This window comes from Corvus brachyrhynchos, unplaced genomic scaffold (genome assembly GCF_000691975.1).
Source record: "Corvus brachyrhynchos isolate BGI_N302 unplaced genomic scaffold, ASM69197v1 scaffold4, whole genome shotgun sequence".
Classification (NCBI taxonomy): Eukaryota; Metazoa; Chordata; class Aves; order Passeriformes; family Corvidae; genus Corvus; species Corvus brachyrhynchos.
In genome coordinates, this window is record NW_008237878.1 from 4,858,511 (window position 1) to 4,876,869 (window position 18,359).

General features: G+C 37.1%; 1 protein-coding gene across 1 annotated transcript in view; it reads left to right on the top strand.

The window, feature by feature from the left end:
- Positions 1–1,700: 1,700 nt before the first annotated feature.
- Positions 1,701–18,359, top strand: part of APPL1 (adaptor protein, phosphotyrosine interacting with PH domain and leucine zipper 1) — a 23,973-nt gene continuing 7,314 nt past the window's right edge. Inside the window, exons 1-19 of the mRNA XM_008632205.2 lie at positions 1,701–1,720; positions 3,838–3,846; positions 4,029–4,133; positions 4,656–4,715; positions 5,476–5,547; positions 6,319–6,406; positions 7,973–8,014; positions 8,776–8,834; positions 9,286–9,432; positions 10,860–10,942; positions 11,049–11,207; positions 11,978–12,166; positions 12,641–12,683; positions 13,316–13,372; positions 13,901–13,992; positions 14,552–14,734; positions 17,125–17,174; positions 17,539–17,713; positions 17,817–17,853. Of these exons, the coding sequence (XP_008630427.1) occupies positions 4,110–4,133; positions 4,656–4,715; positions 5,476–5,547; positions 6,319–6,406; positions 7,973–8,014; positions 8,776–8,834; positions 9,286–9,432; positions 10,860–10,942; positions 11,049–11,207; positions 11,978–12,166; positions 12,641–12,683; positions 13,316–13,372; positions 13,901–13,992; positions 14,552–14,734; positions 17,125–17,174; positions 17,539–17,713; positions 17,817–17,853 (1,560 nt within the window). The 5' untranslated portion in view covers positions 1,701–1,720; positions 3,838–3,846; positions 4,029–4,109. The remainder of the gene's footprint in view (positions 1,721–3,837; positions 3,847–4,028; positions 4,134–4,655; positions 4,716–5,475; positions 5,548–6,318; positions 6,407–7,972; positions 8,015–8,775; positions 8,835–9,285; positions 9,433–10,859; positions 10,943–11,048; positions 11,208–11,977; positions 12,167–12,640; positions 12,684–13,315; positions 13,373–13,900; positions 13,993–14,551; positions 14,735–17,124; positions 17,175–17,538; positions 17,714–17,816; positions 17,854–18,359) is intronic.

Below are 18,359 nucleotides of genomic sequence, written 5' to 3' on the forward strand. Positions count from 1 at the left end.
TGCTGCGGCAGCGCCGTCCGGGCAGTGCCGCCACCTGCTCCTTGATCCCCGCCCCCGCCTTCGCGCCCAGGCTTGATTTTGGACACCTCGTGACCACAAAACCCGTGTTGCCTTCTCAGAACGGTTTTTCCTCTTTGTTTTTCACAAAAATCGCATTAAGGTTTAATAGCCCCGTATGAACGGCAGGTACTGGGTGAGGTTATCGCGGCGATGGTTAATGCGGAGAGTAGGTGGGAAGCACGTGGTGCCCGGAGGCCTCTCATTGCTCCGATTCTTCCCTTCCATTGCTAGTGCCTGATCTGTGTCAGCGATGCCCTGTAGTGCACTGGTGTTTCTTTCTAAAGTAGGAAATGCTTTATTTAATTGCACTGGTTTCTCTTGCTGGCAGCAGCAACAGCAAGTCCTTGTACTGTGCTTCTTAGATGTGGGAAAAAAGTTTGCAATATATTTTCTTTTATGGCAGGCTTTTGAATTAAAATCTTCTGATGCATTGTTTATGTAGTGAGTGGGATGTCCTATATTGCAATAGCATGTGCATTGGTAGTTTTAATTCCTTGGCCATAGGAAGGGAAACTTTCACTTGTTAAATAGGGAATTTTAGCCTCTAAAATGACAGTCATTGTAGCAATTCTCTATCAAGCGGAAGGACAACTTAAAAAAGGCAAGAGAAGGCCATGCAGAAAAGGAATCGTCCTTTCCTAAGGATAGTGCCCCAGATAGCTCAAATGCTGGATGTGAGATGCGATCTCACCTCTAATGTGGGCTCTGGTCCAGGGGCAAAACCTGCTGTTATCTCATGAAGAGGGAAAAAATTTTGGAAGTCTTATAATAATACTGATTTTAAAAAATTATCTCTTGAAGGTCTTTTCTTAGTCTAAGGAGGTCAGAACCATTCATATTTACAGGAAATGTCAAATGTAACATGAACTTCAGGATCATCTGAGGACGTTTGGGAAGCACATGAAAAAAATGTTATTTAATGGAATGTAATTGTGAATTCTGGAATCTTCCGTGTGAGGTTATTTGTGATGCAAACAAGTAAAGCCTAATTCAGCCCAATGAGGTGCTTAAACAATTGGATTTGCCAATATTGTCTTCTGTTTTAGGTAGAAAATTTGCATCTTTCAGTCAACTTAATATTTCAGGTGGATGCTGGGAGCCAGGTCCTCTAGTAAGGACTCAGTGGTCTTCTGTTAGGGTAGTCCATTTGTTGCATTAGTTAATTTCTGTTCCTTTGAAATCAGTGCAATGGAAATGGCAACAAATGGTTGAAGAAAGCAGAACCCTCTCTCTAGAGGCGTTGCTGTGACTTCGATACATTCATGCTGGAATATTGAAATGCTCATCAGCCTGGGTCATTGTTTAGTGCTGCACTATGGCCTGGAGTTCATGTTTCAGACACTGACTGTAGTTATATAAACGTCATATCAAACTTTTTCTCTGTCTGAGGGAAGGAAAGGCTTTTCTAAAATGTTCAAACCCATTCATTTCCTGTTGTCACAGGATAAAAATCTAACCACTGTGCTGTCAGGCCTAAACCAAGTGCCAAGTTTACATAGTCTTTTGCTATGCAAATTGCTATGCAAAACAGAGCAATTTAAGTATTAGCTTTGGACATATATTACACACACACATACTCAGTGTGTATTTAGAGAGAGCTTCTGCTCACACTGATTTGCATTCCCAAAGCATTGCACAACAAAAAAGCCAGGAGACTCTGGTATCACAGGCTCTGTCTTCTGTCGCTTGCAGTGCCCTCCATATGGTGGCATAGAAGGCTTAACACTGACTTGTAACGAGGTGGTTTCTTTGTGCAGCTTCTCCCTGGTCCTTTCCCATTTGCCTGCTCATAAACACGGGTTGAAAGAATCCTAAAGAGCATGCAGAATGATGCAGAGTTTTACTAGAAACACAAGTAAACAATGCCTAATTTTCTGCTAAGCAGAAGTCTGCTTGTTTACAGTTTCAGGTTAATTTCTTTCCATCAGTATCTCATCATATTATTTTGAATGCTGAACATCAATAACTGACATTTTTAAAATAAAACATAGAAATATATTTTTTTCAATGTTCGGTTTTAAAGAGTAAATATAATCCAGAAACCTTACATGATACTCCTTTAAAATTACAAGCTCAGGTTTATTTATGTTCAGGTTTAAAGGTCATGAGTGTATAATTCAGTGGTTATAGTAGCATGTAATTTTTTTCTTTTGCATTCCTTCGTGTATGTCTACTTTAATGGGAGAGTCAAGGCTGTTAGGATGACACATGTTGCCACACCTGGCAAAGATTTGAGTTCTTCTCCACCTCTTTCCACTTGTTTTATAAACTAGAACCAGCATTAAAGCTATTTGTTGTGTTGATTATGCTGTTTGATTAGATTTTTTAATATTTAAATATCTTTTAGACATTATATAGCATGACAGTAATTGTGATACAGCCAAGCATCTAATGCAAGTTAGAGAAAAGAATTTTATGTCAAAAGAATTGTTAAATAATATATTTTATATGAGTTTAATGTGTACTCTTTGATTATCATTGAAAGCAAAGAATTTCTGAAGTAACTGAAAAAGACCTTCATGCTTCAAGGGGAGATGGACTAAAGACTTCAGAAATTTCAAGACAGAGGGAAGACTAAAAAATAGAACTTCCAATTTCAAGTGTTTAACAATCATCATTTGGGGAAAAAACAATTATGTGCTTGTGATTCCTTCAATTTTCTGTCTGGACATTAATTTTAGTGTAAACCTAGAAACAAAACATTGCTAAAGTATTTTTTAGCAAAAAATACAATGTTTTGCTAAAACATTGCTAAAGTATTTCTTTCGTGGCTCTTGCAAGCACTGCTCCTGATCCTACAGCCAAGCATCCTGACCAGTGTTTTTAGGAAAAGCCCGTGTAGGCTGTGCAGAGTTACTGGTACATCCTCTGCTTTTTCCCCTTTGGGATTTTTGTCGTGGTGGAAGGAAGCCATTCAGTATCCTCATGGTGAGGAATAACCTTGCTTCCAAGTGCAAAGAGGATGCGAGAACATGCAGTCAGCATCTCATTTGAGCTTACAGGCAAATTACACCTGAGCAACCTGATTGCCTTCTCATCGAGTCAGTCATTTTGGCAGAAGGGAGAGTAGGGGATGTCAGTCACCCTGACTTATGCAAGGACTCTGACATGGTCTGGCAACATTCTTCTGGCCAAAAGGGAGAGGTACAGACTGTGACCTGAGTGGAAAAACTGGCTGGATAGCTGGGCTTACAGATAGAGATCAGTGTTTTAGTCTAATAGGTGGCCAGTGAGAAAAGAGGTTGATTTTTGAGGTGGATGCTGTTAAGCACCATCAGTGATGCAGGCAGTGCAATAGGACAAAAGAGTCATCAGGCTTGTGGGTGACACCAGCTAAGGAACAGACAGACTGACAAGCTGGGGTAAGGACACAAGGACAGATCTTTCCACTCCCTTTCAGCAGTGAGAAACATGTATGTTGAGGACAATCAGATGTAGGTTGTATTGTTTGTTTTGGTTTGGTGTAGTATCTCAACCTTTTGATCACATGAATTGATGGTTATTCCACAGGTGAGTTACAGGTCCAAGCACAACCAGCAACTGTCTGTGTCCAGATTGGACAATATGGGACAGCCACAGCCTTTATTTGGATCTCACTGCAGGGGAAATGTGTATACCTGGCAAGCTGTTCAATACCAGTCAACTTCACCCTTCTCCTTAGGGAGGTACCATAGTGAGCCCAGTAATTGCCCACAGGTTCAACTTCTAACAGTTGTCCATCTCCCTTTGTCCTTTCCCTTCTGAAAATGTATTAACCTGAAGAGAGGCTGACAGTAGGAGGACAGCTGAGCTTGGATGTCTGTAAGATTCTTTGGCATGCAACAAGTATCATTCCTTTAAATGGGGCTGGAGGGTTTATAAAATTTTCAGTAATGAAACCTGAAATAATGCTATTTAAGTCTGAAATCCCATTATATTTAAATTCTTCTCTTCTAACTTGTCATGTTCATGTTTTGGCTGTTTGATTGTTACAGACCCGCTCTTTGCTGGGAGTATTTGAAGAAGATGCTGCTGCAATATCCAATTACATCAATCAGTTGTTTCAAGCCATGCACAGAATATATGATGCACAGGTAGTGTTAGTGAAATTTTTGAATGTGTTATAAAGCTTTGGAACCACATTTCACGTCTCTTGCTTTATGTTACATTATTGTGAGCAATATGCTTTTCTTTAACTTCCATATTCCTTAAACGTAGAAGTGAAATAAAGTAAGAATTAATGATTGTTTTTCTGTATGTTAGGGAGTGGTAAAGACCAAATTCTTGTGATTCTTTTTGCAACAGAATTTCTGATGCCAAGTGAAATGATGTTCTCTGTTCTCCTAGTATCTCTAATGTATTTCCCAAGTGTTTGTAAAATGTTATACATGCTAAAATGATCTTGGTGTGTATAATAGTATGTACCAAGTGGGAGGTTGTTTTTTTACCCACAATATATTCATCTAGAAATAACTCCACTTTTTATGCCAGAAACAGAATCTATTTTGTATGTTTTTCTAAAAATTTGAGTTTATGGCTGTATTTTAAATTTGTATATACTTTAACTGTGTGAGTTTTTGTTGATTTTGATCTTTTCCCTTTTTTTTTTTAATCAGAATGAATTAAGTGCAGCAACTCATCTGACTTCAAAGCTTCTGAAGGAATATGAGAAACAGGTACTGCGTAAATCACTGTTGTCTGTGTGTGGTCAGGACTGTGTATTTTTGTAGCCTTTTATCTCCCAGAGCACAGTGTAGAATGTGTTTAGGTTTGGTCCAGATAAAATGAACTGCTGTAGTTGGTGGTTCAAATCTTTGCCAAAAGAATCTAGTGTCTTTATTTTAGTTCTTCTAACTAAACCAGAATGAAGTTCCTCTTACCATGAAGAATATTAATAAGTTCTGAAATATTTTACTTTTGGATGAGTTTTTTGGGAATTGCTTAGGGTGGCTCTGTTTTGTTTTTACTTTATAAACCTGTTTACCTTTAAATGCTTTAATTTTAATTTCAATAGTCACAAAGAGAAGAGGTTGCATTGCGATCTCCAATTAACAACCATAATTTACTCTGTGAGAATAATTCCATCTCTGAAAGCACAGACTCTGGAATCCATAACTTTCTTCCTTCATAACTATGAAGGGTTCTCTGTTTGTAGCTTTGCTGCTGAGCCCCCTCTTCTGAGACTAAAAATGTTAAAAACAAATACTTGCTTCTTTTAGGAGGCTGCTGTTCCCTATCCTCCTTCTCCACCTAATGGGGTGAACTGCTTCAGTGTATCTTAACTGTGTAATATTTTGAAATAAGTTTTGGGCATAGAGCAGCAATAGGGGATACACATCATAAAGTCACCCCAAGACAACCTGATACAGAGGTGATTAATCTAGTTTTGTGAATGGCAGAAAACACTGCAAACAACATAACTCTTTGGCTTTTCAGCGTTTTCCACTTGGGGGAGATGATGAAGTCATGACTTCCACTCTGCAGCAATTTGCAAAAGTGATTGATGAGGTAAGTGCTTGTATGTGCTTTGCTAACATTTTCAGGTACAGACTTTAACTTTGCCTAATTATTCCAGCCTTTTTTAAGCCAGGAGATACAGAAATGGCATTCATTTGTCAACAAGGTAATGCTTAACTGTATATTGCAGCATCTATTTAAAGTTATGTAACCTGAAGAGAAAGAACAAATTCAGCAAACTGAGGATACATTGCTGAGAAAAAATGTAGTTTAACTACTAGAGAGAGAGCCAGAACCATTACACAGTGGCAACTATTTACATGAGGGTATCTGTATTGCCTGATTTCAGGTACCTGACTGACAGAGGAGCCTCCTGCTGTCTCTCTTAGAGACTGACTCCTAGGACATACAAGTGAGCACCATTAAGAGCTGAATCAGGATTTTTGCTGTGATCCCTCTCCTCACTTAAACAGCATTTTAGGAGGAGGATCACATTTTGTTCTGCCTCTGTGAGTTGTGGAAGGTGGGCTGTGACGTAGCTGGAGGGAAACTGGAGAAATAAACTGACTAGTCGTTATGTATGAGGCTCTTTTTGGACATGATCCAGAAAAGTTCAGACAAAAACTAAACTCTAAAGGTTTTCTTTAAAAAGCCAATGATGAGATCTGGGACCTAGAAAAAAGTAGCTGCAAAAAAAGGAACATTAAAAAATGTGTTTGAGTTGTACATGTTATCTTTTGAGTGACACTGATGTCATGCTATTGTGATTTTATTTGGTTTCAGCACTGCTTTCCTAAGATTTCCTTCTTTGGTCTTTTTCAGCTCAGCTCTTGCCATGCAGTACTTTCAACTCAGCTTGCAGATGCAATGATGTTTCCTATTACCCAGTTTAAAGAAAGGGATCTAAAAGGTAGAGGACTTGACCAAATACTGGTTTTTATCAACAGCAGCAATAATAAAAACATAGCATTTAATCTCCATAGCTCGTTCCACTAAATAGAATACAGCACTTATTTTTCCGCTCTCAAAAGTATGCATCTCCCCATTTAAAAAGAAAATTAAGTTATTCCTATTAATGAGAGTATTGCAGTTGAACTTAACACTATTATTGTTTCAAAAAAAAATTACTTATATTAGGGAAGCACTTATCTTCTATTCAAGATGAACATTTAGCAGCTACTCAAAGATGTTAGAAAAGAAAAATTTTTAGGTAATTTGCATTTTCAGGAAAGATTTATATATTGTTTCATGACATCAATATAATTGCTGAACTAAACTCAAAAGGCAAAGTGCCAAAGCTGTAGTATTTACTATATTAAAATTTAGTAATGTGGTTCTTCAACCCAGCTGGTAATACAGGTGACTTCTTATGTGCAGCTTCCAGGTTCTTATTTTTGTAATAATTGTACCTTATTCTGCCTGGTTTAAAATAACATCTAATGTGTGTGATTATGATAGATTTTACTCAAGATACTGGAGTGAATAGACTGCTGTGGCAAATGGGCTTCCAAGTAGAAATTATAAGACTTAAACCCCAAGTAACTTGAATATCCTTGTTGTGAACATTCTAGAGTAGGTATACCTAAGCTATGAATATCATAAGTCTAAATTGAAATAAAAATGACAAGTCTTTAATAAGTCTTCTAACTCTTTATGAATCTTGGAAAATACTTCTTTGACAAGAGTTTGCAGCAAAATTATGGATTGAAAAGATTATAGATTTTTTTTTTTTTTTTTTTAGCAAGGGATTGTGACTGTCCCAAGGCTGATATTACTTCTCAGGACCTGAAAAATCTCCCATTAGTACTCACTGAAGAGGCATCCCTGAGCCAATAATCACAAATTAAATTTTCCCACTGGAAGATTTAGCCACCAGCTGCTGTAGTTTGTAATGACCCCACACTTTATGGACTTCATAGGCACTTCTTGGACAGTTTTTTTGTTTGCTTTACCACAAAGTTGACCATGGCTCTCTGCTGGTTTATACTGTAATATGGCAGAAATCACAACCAAGATGAGAACAGGTGTAAGGTATTGTGCTGGTTCCAGTTCCCTGACACAGTGAGACAATAACCAGCTGGAACCTGGCTGATTTTAGCTAGGATGAGTCCCAGTGTGTTTTGGGCTTTTCTGCTCCTGTCTCCTTGTGCTTCCACTTCCCCAGCTCAAGCCAGAACCCAGACTGGAACTAGAGGTGACACATTTGTATTGATGATGACTTTTCAAAGACTTTTGAAAAGAAATTCTTCCTTACATTATTACAGAACAGTATTTTTTTTGGTAAGCACAGAAATGATCCTCAGGTGCCAGGTAGGAGCAGACTTGTCTGGCCATGTAGTACCTTGTGCTGGTAGCTCAGTATGGTACAGGGTGTTACCTTCAACTGTTCAGGAGTGAAACATTACATGAGAAACTGTAATGCATGACTGTTATGTTAATAACAACTTACTTAAATTGTGATACGTTATTTTTTTAGAGATACTAACTCTAAAAGAAGTTTTCCAAATTGCAAGCAATGGTAAGTGTAAAGCACTTAATCTTACCAATATTACAAGATAACAGTATTGCTGTAAATTATTATTTGTACTTAATTAGTGGAGTTAAGCCTGCAGACTTAAAGTAACTAATTAAGGTGTAATTTTAGGCACTCAACTTTCCCTGGTTCACTTGTAAATCCCTGGTTTGTGTACTGAAGCATTAAGGCAAAATGAAAGGGTTTTTTTACAACAGCTTAAGTGTATGTAAGGTTATTAAATAATGTAGAATATGCCACCAGAATTACAAAACACGTAAGGTGCTAGCTCACTTCTTAAAGTCAGGACCGGATCAATAAAAACATGCTACCTCCTTAAAATGAATTTCATAGTTCTCTTGCCTATTGTCAGAAGTTATTTTTTTAGCTACCTCTAATATATCCATGGAGAGAACTTATTATGTAAGTAAGATTCTGCTTCTCTGAGTGAAAATTGCTTCATTTCATATGGATTTTCTAATGTGAAGTTTCTCTACATAATGGACAGTTCTTTGAAAAATAGTGGATGTTTAGGGAACTTTGTAACAATTTTGCATCATTTGTGTCTGGTTAGAATTTTTCTTCAGCCCAGGTATTTGTAGCAGTGAAGTGATTATAGGCAGACAAGAACAATTCATCAAGGTGTTAATATGATGGAACTTTTCATTCAGCTGTCTGTGTAACACAGTGATATAAAAGGTTTTCTGCTCTGTTTCATAAGTCACTAATTTATGAAAATGATCATAAATTCTCTCTTGATTGCTTAGACCACGATGCTGCCATCACCAGATACAGTCGGTTGTCAAAAAGAAGGGAAAATGAAAAGGTTTGTAAAACAAAATCTTAATGTAAAGATTTTTAGAGAAGAAATAATTTTCATCTTATATATATTTATGATGGAACACAATGTATGGCAGATTCCATGTGCCATTTGACAGTTTTGCAGTCTAGACAGAAAAGCAGGTTTCTCCAATACATTCCTGTCCTTGTAACACTGATAATGCTTTAGGAACAGTATTGTGATACCATATGCAGTTTGTTTTTGTGAAGAAATAACCACACTTTCAAGGGAGAAAAGAATGCTGTATTTGTTTTTCACATATCTCATGTTTAAATTATAGAAGCAGAATTGCAAAATAAGATACGCAGCTGCTGGTGATAGAGGGTAGAACACGGTTGTGGGTTTATCCATGCGGGCTATAAAGCTGTCTAGAAGGCATGTGATCAATGCCAAGTCTCAAACATTCCTTTTTCTCCCTCCCCCTGTGTCTCTTCAGATCAAGGCAGAAGTTACAGAAGATGTATATACTTCAAGGAAAAAACAGCATCAGACTATGATGCATTATTTCTGTGCATTAAATACTCTCCAGTACAAGAAGAAAATTTCTCTGCTAGAACCCTTGCTAGGATACATGCAAGCTCAGGTAATTTCAGATTCTGAAAGCTATAGGTCTGAAAGAAGATGTAAAAGTACTTCGTGAAGGTTGATGTACTGAAATCCATTACAAGACCTCTTTGGCAATCCAAGGAAGGAAATGGAGAAAAAGACCCACCCATCCACTTCTTGGAGCTGCCAAAGCTGCAGCCCTGATGGTGCCATTAGCTGGCACTGGTCATTGCCCACTCACTGCAGGAATCTCTTCATGAGATGTCCTCACTGCCATCAGAGAGTCTTTTAGCAAAGCCTGGGTGACAAATAAAAAGGTTAATTTTTCCTTAAGACCTAGATGGCTGAATTTGATATAATGCCTAAATTTTCATTGCTGGGCATTTGATTCCACTAAAGGGAAGAGCTGATTAGAGGTTTCCTGCAAGGTCACATGGAAGTGTACCTTCTCAGCAAGTAACATGGAGACAGTTAAACTCATTCCTATGGCAGCTATTCTGAAATGAGATAATCATCAAAAGCCACATCACCACTGTTCTCAATCAAGGCTGTGGAAGAGCCAGAATGCTAAAAAACATTCTGGTTTGGTTTTGCTTAATATAAGTAAGTTCCTGATTGGTTTACTGGAGGATGGATGTAACAGAAAATACAACCATGATAAAGTTATTTGGAGAGACTTTATTTGTATTTTCGGAAGTATGTCATTAAGCATGGGATTTGGGTTTTTTTGCAAGTCAGACTTTCCAGTATCTGGCACTGCCACGTGACCTGAGTAGAAATTAACTTCTGCATATTGTCTGAAAGCTTTCCAAGGGCAAGAACTCTTGCTTTCTTTTGAAACTTTGCAGCTTGTATTTAAGAACCAAGCTCTGCATGTTGTGTGCAGCAATCTAGTGCAACGTGTTGCTTAGGTGGAGCTTTTTGCTGAATCTAAGAAACGGAAGGGTAGGGCCATGTCCCGGGGCTTCCTGTCCTGAAACTTCTCCTGGCTAACCTCAGTTTAGCTGTGGCAGATTTTCTGGCCCATTGTGGAATACCCTGTACTTAAAATACCTATTGTTAGTTCCCTGTGGATGGCCCTGGACAAATCCTCACAGGTTTGTTCTTTCCTATGTTTCCCAAATAACATCCCCATAACAGCAGTTAGCAGAGTGGTGGGCTTGAAAAAGGACAGAGAGGCATTGGGATTTTTTTCCAGGGCAATTCCTGTGTGTTTCTGTATTTCCTCCAGCCAGCTCTGGGTACATCCTTGTGACACAAATCCCACTGCAGGGCCAGCAGCAGCCTTTACCTGCAGCCACAAACACACATTCTGCTGCTTTTAGTAAGAGGCTTGGGTGGGAATGAGGGATGAAAACAGATTTCTGTGAGAAACTTTAACCTCCTATGACTTCATCTGTTAATTGTTAGTGTAGTTTTATTGATGACTAAATTCTCCCTTTTCCTCCTTTTTTTTTCCTAAAGATAAGCTTTTTTAAAATGGGTTCAGAAAATCTTACTGAGCAACTGGAAGAATTTTTGACCAATATTGGCACAAGTGTACAGAAGTAAGTTGGCTTTGTTGAATTTCAAACTTTTATCAAGACAATTATTTTTTTCTGTTTCTACTTACTAATAAATTATCTTTGTTAATAACGCATTTTTTTATCTTAGTGTTCGCAGGGAAATGGATTGTGAAGTAGAAAACATGCAACAAACTATAGAGGACTTGGAAGTGGCCAGTGATCCACTGTATTTGCCTGATCCTGATCCTACGAAGTTTCCTGCTCATAGGAATCTGACACGGAAAGCTGGCTATCTCAATGCAAGAAAGTAAGGTTAACTTGTTATTTAAAAATCCAGAGCATTTAATTTTGGGAAAGGAAAACTAAGGAAGTTGAAAATTTTTTTTTAATGTTAGCTATGCTGATTTTACATATTTAGTTGAATAAGTCACATAGGACCTATTCTGTTTCTTTCTTTGGACTTCTTAATCTAATTAATATTAAATTCATTGTTACACTGATGTAATGTCATTCAGGTGCAAAGCATAATTATCCTGATTTCAGTCTAATTTTGCCTGAATTTTTACAGTTTAAAAAGAAAGCTTTTGAGTGTGTAATTTCTCTGCATCCTAATGGGGAAGTAACAAGATTCTGTCTATTAGGATTGTTCTGGAAGTGTCTGAGATGGATTGTCTTTAAATGTCTTAAAGCCTTGGGATCCAAGTTATTAATAAAGCATTGTAATCTTGACGTAAACAAGGCAAAACACTCTTAACTAAAATCCCCTTTGGAGGAGCTTCTGGACTCCATGCAGTAGCAGCTCCTTGTCCACAGGAGGGAGCTTTGCTTCTAATGAAGTCCAACAGCTGTTTTTCAGAGTTATTAAATGTAAGTTATAACATTCAGATTTTTTCAGTGTAATTTATATAATAAGCCCCAAGAAATTAAAAAAAAAAAGTAGATTACTTTTACAACAACAATTAAAGTAAAATACTCACTGAATGAGGCATGAATTTCTGTATTAGAACACAATTGCAGCAATTAATATTATAGAGTGAGCAAAAAGTGAGGCTAACTGAGGATCTCTTTATCTTTTAGTAAGACAGGGCTGGTATCTTCCAGTTGGGAGAGACAGTTTTACTTCACTCAAGGTGGAAATCTGATGAGCCAGGCAAGAGGTGATGTGGCTGGGGGACTTGTCATGGACATAGACAATTGCTCTGTGATGGCTGTGGACTGTGAGGACAGACGGTACTGTTTTCAGATAACGTCTTTTGATGGCAAAAAGTGAGTGGTCTTACACTGCTGTTTGTTGTAGGAAATAGAGAAAAGAAAGATGGTCTGTCTTTAGCCAGATGTTAGCTTGCTATATTTTGTGGTTACTTAGAAGCAAAATCTAGGATGTCCTTTTACTGTCTGATGTCTGGATTTTTGTTTATAAGCGCTCTGATGTAGCAGAGTACTATTTCAGAATAAGATTATGATAATCAGTTGACAGTCATGTATTATTGCATTTTGTGAATACTGAAGTATTACATGGGCACAATTAGAATTTTGTTGCTTTTCTGTTTCCAGTTGAAAGGAAAGCATAGGTTCCTCCCCTCCGTAATTAACTGCTGACTGCACTCAGCACAAACACAGTCTTCAGCCTTTCATAACTTGTTCTTCAGTGTGTAAACATGAAAATGTAGTTTCCTGGCTGACTGTATTTGTGAGGCGTTTTAAATATACAAAATTGTCTTTTCCATTCTCCTCTTTCAGGTCTTCAATCTTGCAGGCAGAAAGTAAAAAAGATTATGAAGAGGTAAGCTTATAGGAGGTGTGCATGGAGCCCAGTGATTTTCTGCTGTACAGAAAGAATACATTCCTAACCATAGCTGCATACTGCATATTTTTTCTGTTTCTTCTCATTAATAGATTATCTTTGTTAATAACACCTTGTTTATCTTAGTGTTCCAGTTAGTTTCCTCCTTCAGAGAAAAGTTGAAAAGCCAGGAACAGGAGCGGATGGTTTTCCAGAGCAGAGAGAGAAAGGAGATTCTAGCTTGCAGATGCAAGAAATGAGCAAACTCCACAAAAGCCAAATTGAATTTTTATAATGTCTTGAGGAAACAATGTCATCTGCAGCACAGAATAATGAGTTACAGAGAATCCTGATGAGGGTTTTTTTTAAATCCTCAGAGTTGTGAGTTAAACTTTCTTTAGTTTAGTTTTAGTATGACTAAAATAATTTTTGTGAGTAAAATCTAAAAGTGTAAGGTGCAGTATGCAGGTGGCAGCAAATTTAATGACAAGCTGGGTGTGCAGAATACTTGGCTCCTTGAATTTACACAGGAAGTAGAAAAAGTGCTGAAACTAGCAATTCAGGAATTCAATCAAGTTTGTTTAGAAAACATGACAAATGATTTTATTTTCTTTTTTCTTCCTCTTTTTCAGTGGATATGCACCATAAACAACATATCTAAGCAGATATACCTAAGTGAAAACCCTGAGGTAACTTTACTAAAATGTATAGTTTTCAGTAATATGTTTATATTTATATTTCTATAGTAAATTCATATTGATACAAAATTACATAATGATTTTTACTTGCTAAATCAGGGGAATTGGCCCAATAAAAACTGTTTTATAACAGAGCACGTATCTATATATGAAGTGTGTCTTCATGGTTTTTAGTTCATAGTCGAGGGCTGCATTTGTCAAATGAGATTTTTTTCTTTCCTGGCTACATTTGCTTGTTTTACCAGACTTACCATAGGAACTTTTCTCTATTGCTGGCTTTTATTAACATTGGCAGTATTGTAAAGCCAGTGTGTTCACTTAAATTGAGAAACTTAACATCAGGATTTGTGTTAGAAAAAAAATGAGAAGAAAATGCTGCAGGTGTGTTGGTGAAAATTTAAGAATGCAAGATTCTTGTGAAGGGTTGAATTTGTAACTTCTGCCAACTGCATATAAATAAAACGAAAATCTTATTTTGAGAAGAATGTTTTCAGTTATTTTTTCCCATCTCTGCTGCAGGAAATTGCTGCCCGTGTGAACCAGTCAGCTCTGGAGGCTGTCACTCCTTCTCCTTCCTTTCAGCAGAGGCATGAGAGCATGAGGCCAGCTGTGTAAGTGAAGCAACCAGAGGGCATCTGAAGTGCACATATAGAAAAAGAATCCTAGATAAAGTTCCAGGGGGGAAAAAAATGCCAAACAAACCTACAAAACTTTCTGTGTTCAGAACTAAATCTTTGATAGGCCAGAGGAAAATTTCCTGAACACACCTTTCACTGCTGAAGCACTGTTGAGCATCCATGGTTACAGGTAATCCCAATGCCAGCAGGTGGACAGTTTGGTTGGTTTCATCATGTCTGTTTTGTTGCATGATTTCATGATGAGATTTTTCTTCATATATCCTACTCCTGGAAGCAGACCTCAGATTGTATTATACTTAATATGTGATTATAGATTGATGTTAAAACAATCTGATGCAATTATTAATGGAAGTAATAACTTTAACTTAAATTTGACTAGGTACATGTATTTGTTTACTATACCTTGATCTTCAGGTTTTTTAGTTTTTGGTTTGTTTTACATCTGAGTTCTGGAATATTGCATTGGTGTCCCCTGTGGTTTAATTTATTATCAACCAACCTCCCTAATTCTGCCTTTTTGGTTTTGTTGTAGACAATCTCGTCCTCCTGCAGCTCGTACCAGCAGCACAGGGTCACTGGGATCTGACTCAGCAGCTCTCTCAGCACTTTCCTTGGATTCCCTTGTTGCCCCTGACACTCCCATCCAATTTGACATAATATCTCCAGTCAGTGAAGATCTGCCTGGCCAAGCAAAATCTTCAGGGCAATCGGGCAGGTAGGAAATGGAGAGACAAGGAAAAGATCCCTAAAGTTAATGTTACTAATTCAAAACTAAACAAACAAGAGAACCACATTTAAGATGCATCTCCAGCACACGTTGCCTTTTCCCTGACTGATGTCACAAATTCTGCAGTGGCCAGTGAAACAAAACAGTTTGTTTAACTGTTAAATGGAATTGTAAAAAAAGGCTTAATTACATCACTAGAGTCAAGGTGTAGTTTTCTATTTTGCAGCAGCTTTTCTTGCTTTAACAGCCAATGCTTTTATTTATTGATTTATTTTAAACTTTTGGTTTCATGAAGTATTTTCCTTTCCTATTGCTTGCTCACCCAGCAGCTTGGGTTATTTCCTCTTGGAAACTCAAGAGAAATTTGGTAGCCCTGCCTCCAGGTGATGATGGCATATGATGACACTCCTCTTAAGCTGAAAGGTGAGTGAAAATGATCTAGGCTTCTAGAGTAATTTCACATACAGACAAGTTAAAATCATCTAAGAGTTCATCCCAAAACATAAAAACATTTTCTCCTACTTGTTATTGTATTTGAGTGGGAGATGTACTAAAACCCAAAGATCTGTAAATCATCACTGCATTTCTAGAATTCAGATATTAAGAAAATGTATTTGCAGATCCAGCTGCTCTTAACAACAACAAAAACAGCCAAAGAGATTAAAACTAATTTATGTGACTCTGGTCACAAAAATGTGTTATATCCCCCTGCCTTCTAGGAAAATGTTTGAATTTTGAATTGCATCTTACAGATGTAAGAGGTAAAATTATATCTATTTTTTCTTTTTTTTTTTTTGTCAGTTTTCTTTTTGTTGTTGTTTGGTATAGCAGCGTAAACAGGAGGCCAACTAGATCTTTCAGAACATACTGATCTAAACTAGACTTGAACTGTATTGCAGGAAGTGGAAAGTTTAAGACTTAGCTGAATTCCTGTGGTAGCCTGGTCTAGCTCAGCTGGTCAGAGCAGGGTGCCAGTAACACCAAGGCTGTGGATTCAATCCCTGTATGGGCCATTCACTGGAGAGTTGGGCTCGATGATTCCAACTCAGAATATTCTGTGATGTCATCAGTTATAATTCTAGTCTAGAAAATAGTATTTTTCATAGCAGAAATGATAGAGTTGAGCTCAGTATTTTCAGTTAACCATCACCTTCAATAAAGAACTGCAGTGTTTGTACAGATAGGTAACACATCTGTTATTAAAAAAGAAGTACTTTCCTTGGTTTCTGATACTGATGACATATTTAAATTTTATCTTTGCCTTTTAAGAGATCCTGTGAGATTTTGCATTTACTGTTCCAGTTTAATATTAAATGACAAGGGAACTCTGAGCAGTAGAAGATGCTAGTAGAAGGAATTTGCTTTTACTGTAATTACACAAGTCAGCATTTAATGGGATGGTTCTTGATTGAGTCCATGGTATCTAAACATTGTAGCAATGCCATCTTGACTTCAGAGTTTGATCTAGAAAAATTTTAGTACTTTAAACCAGACATCTCTTAGTTAAAAGATTTTTGATAATTGATGAAATAAAACTGGCAGTCAGTATGATGTGTAACTGAACTTTTTTCCCCTCATAGTTCTGAAATCTGCTTTTAGAACCCTATTAAGGTGACACTTTCACTAATCCCATAAAAAACCTAATTTGAAGTATACTGAACACTTGCCAATAGCTTTTCAGCTACCAGTTAGCCAAAGAGAAAGGGTGATTTCCTCTACAAGTTTTAAATAAAATTTCCCCATTTCCTGTGCTCATTCCTTTACTGTTTTTGAAAAATGCAGACTTGGAAGCCTAGAGTATTTTCACTTTTCTTTGTAACTGATAGTAATTCTGTCTTCAAGAGCCAGAAATAGCCACATTTCTCTTGACCCTCTAGGAGTAAAACCCCAGTGATGTTTTGAGAAAGCTGCATTTGAAACAAACCCAGGGGCTTCTCCTGAGTAAGTAATTCAGTATCTTGAGAGTGATGAGAAGTGGGTGCTCCTATGGAGTACTGAAACGGCTTTTGGCTGTGCTTCCTGAAGCTGTTCTGTGAAATTTCATCCCCTAAAACTACACCTTTTCAAACATGAACAAGGTTTTGGTTTGGGCTTAATTAAAATACAAAAAAATCCCATGTGAGCAAAACTTTCTGTGGCAGCAATAGGACAGTAATATCTGGTATTTTTCCAATAATGTGGGTCCTCAAATACAGCAATTTATGTCTCACTCCTCATGAAATTGCTTCTCCTTATGATTCATGACACATTATTCCTCCAGATTACAAGTTTGTTGAACTCATTATATGTTGGTATTTGACACAGCATGAGACTACTGCACTGTCCATGAATGGTTCCTCTAATCTGACTCCTGCTTTAATGTTTTCGTTTTTTAATAGACGCACAAATCCTTTTGGTGAATCTGGAGGCTCAAAACCTGAAACAGAAGGTAAAACAAAAATTTTATTTCATTGCAAATTGAAAATAAATTTTGAAAATTGTAGTTCTGTTTTCATCTCTAGGTTCTCTCTTCTAATTTAACACCAGTTTTAAAATGCTTAATTACACTGCAAGATATTTGATAAGTTAAAACAAACTACTCTCTGAAGATCTGTTGTAAAAATGTGTTCATTAACCAAATGAGAAGATGTGTGACATGCTGTGTAGTAATTACACCTCTAATTGCTAAGTAGGAGCAATCTCTTTCCAAGTTAGGAGGAGTTTGGAGTTTTCTTGACTGCAGTCCACCTTTGGTTTTGAATGGGAAACCCAAAATGGAGTTTGTTTTTTTCAATGCTTTTCTTTTTTCATAGATTCAATTCTTCATCAGTTATTTATTGTAAGATTTCTTGGCTCTATGGAAGTGAAGTCTGATGAAAGCCCAGATGTTGTTTATGAAACAATGCGTCAAATACTCGCAGCTCGCGCCATCCATAATGTTTTCAGGATGACAGAATCACACTTGCTAGTCACTTGTGACTGTTTAAAGTAAGTTTGCTTCCTGACTTCTACTGCTGTTTATTTACAGAATGATCTTCTTTCACTTTGGTAAAATTTACTTTCTGGTTTGTCTTTAAAAACAAATTTTTAGGTTAATTGATCCACAGACACAAGTTACAAGACTACGAGTAAGTAACTTTCCATTTTAAGATAAATACCCAGCAATGTAATTCTTTTACTTTAAAAATACTATTATTAGATGATAGCAAAAATCACTGATTGCATGAGATTTCCAGCCAAATTTCCAGTGCATTTAGGAGAGCAAGACATTTGGAAACACGTGCAAATCAGGTTTACGGGAGTGATTTCAATACGCCAGATTTGCTTTTGAGGCTCCCTTCTCCCCGTGTTCTGAGAGGGTAAAAGAGTAAAGAGAGAACATTAATGATGGAGTCACATTAGTTCTGAAGTCCAAGAGGGTTTGTTTGCTGTTTGGTTTCTCTGGTTTTGTTTTTAATGCATAATTACCTTGAAGTTGTTGGATGGTTTCTAGTTTGATTTCTTGTTTTTCTACTTCATTATAAAAAATGCACTTGAAAGGAGTAAGTGGAATTCATGTTAGGATATCAAAGAAGGCCAGCTTAATTCTTCAGTAATAGCAGTCTTTGTTCTTCATATTTCAAAATTATTCCCT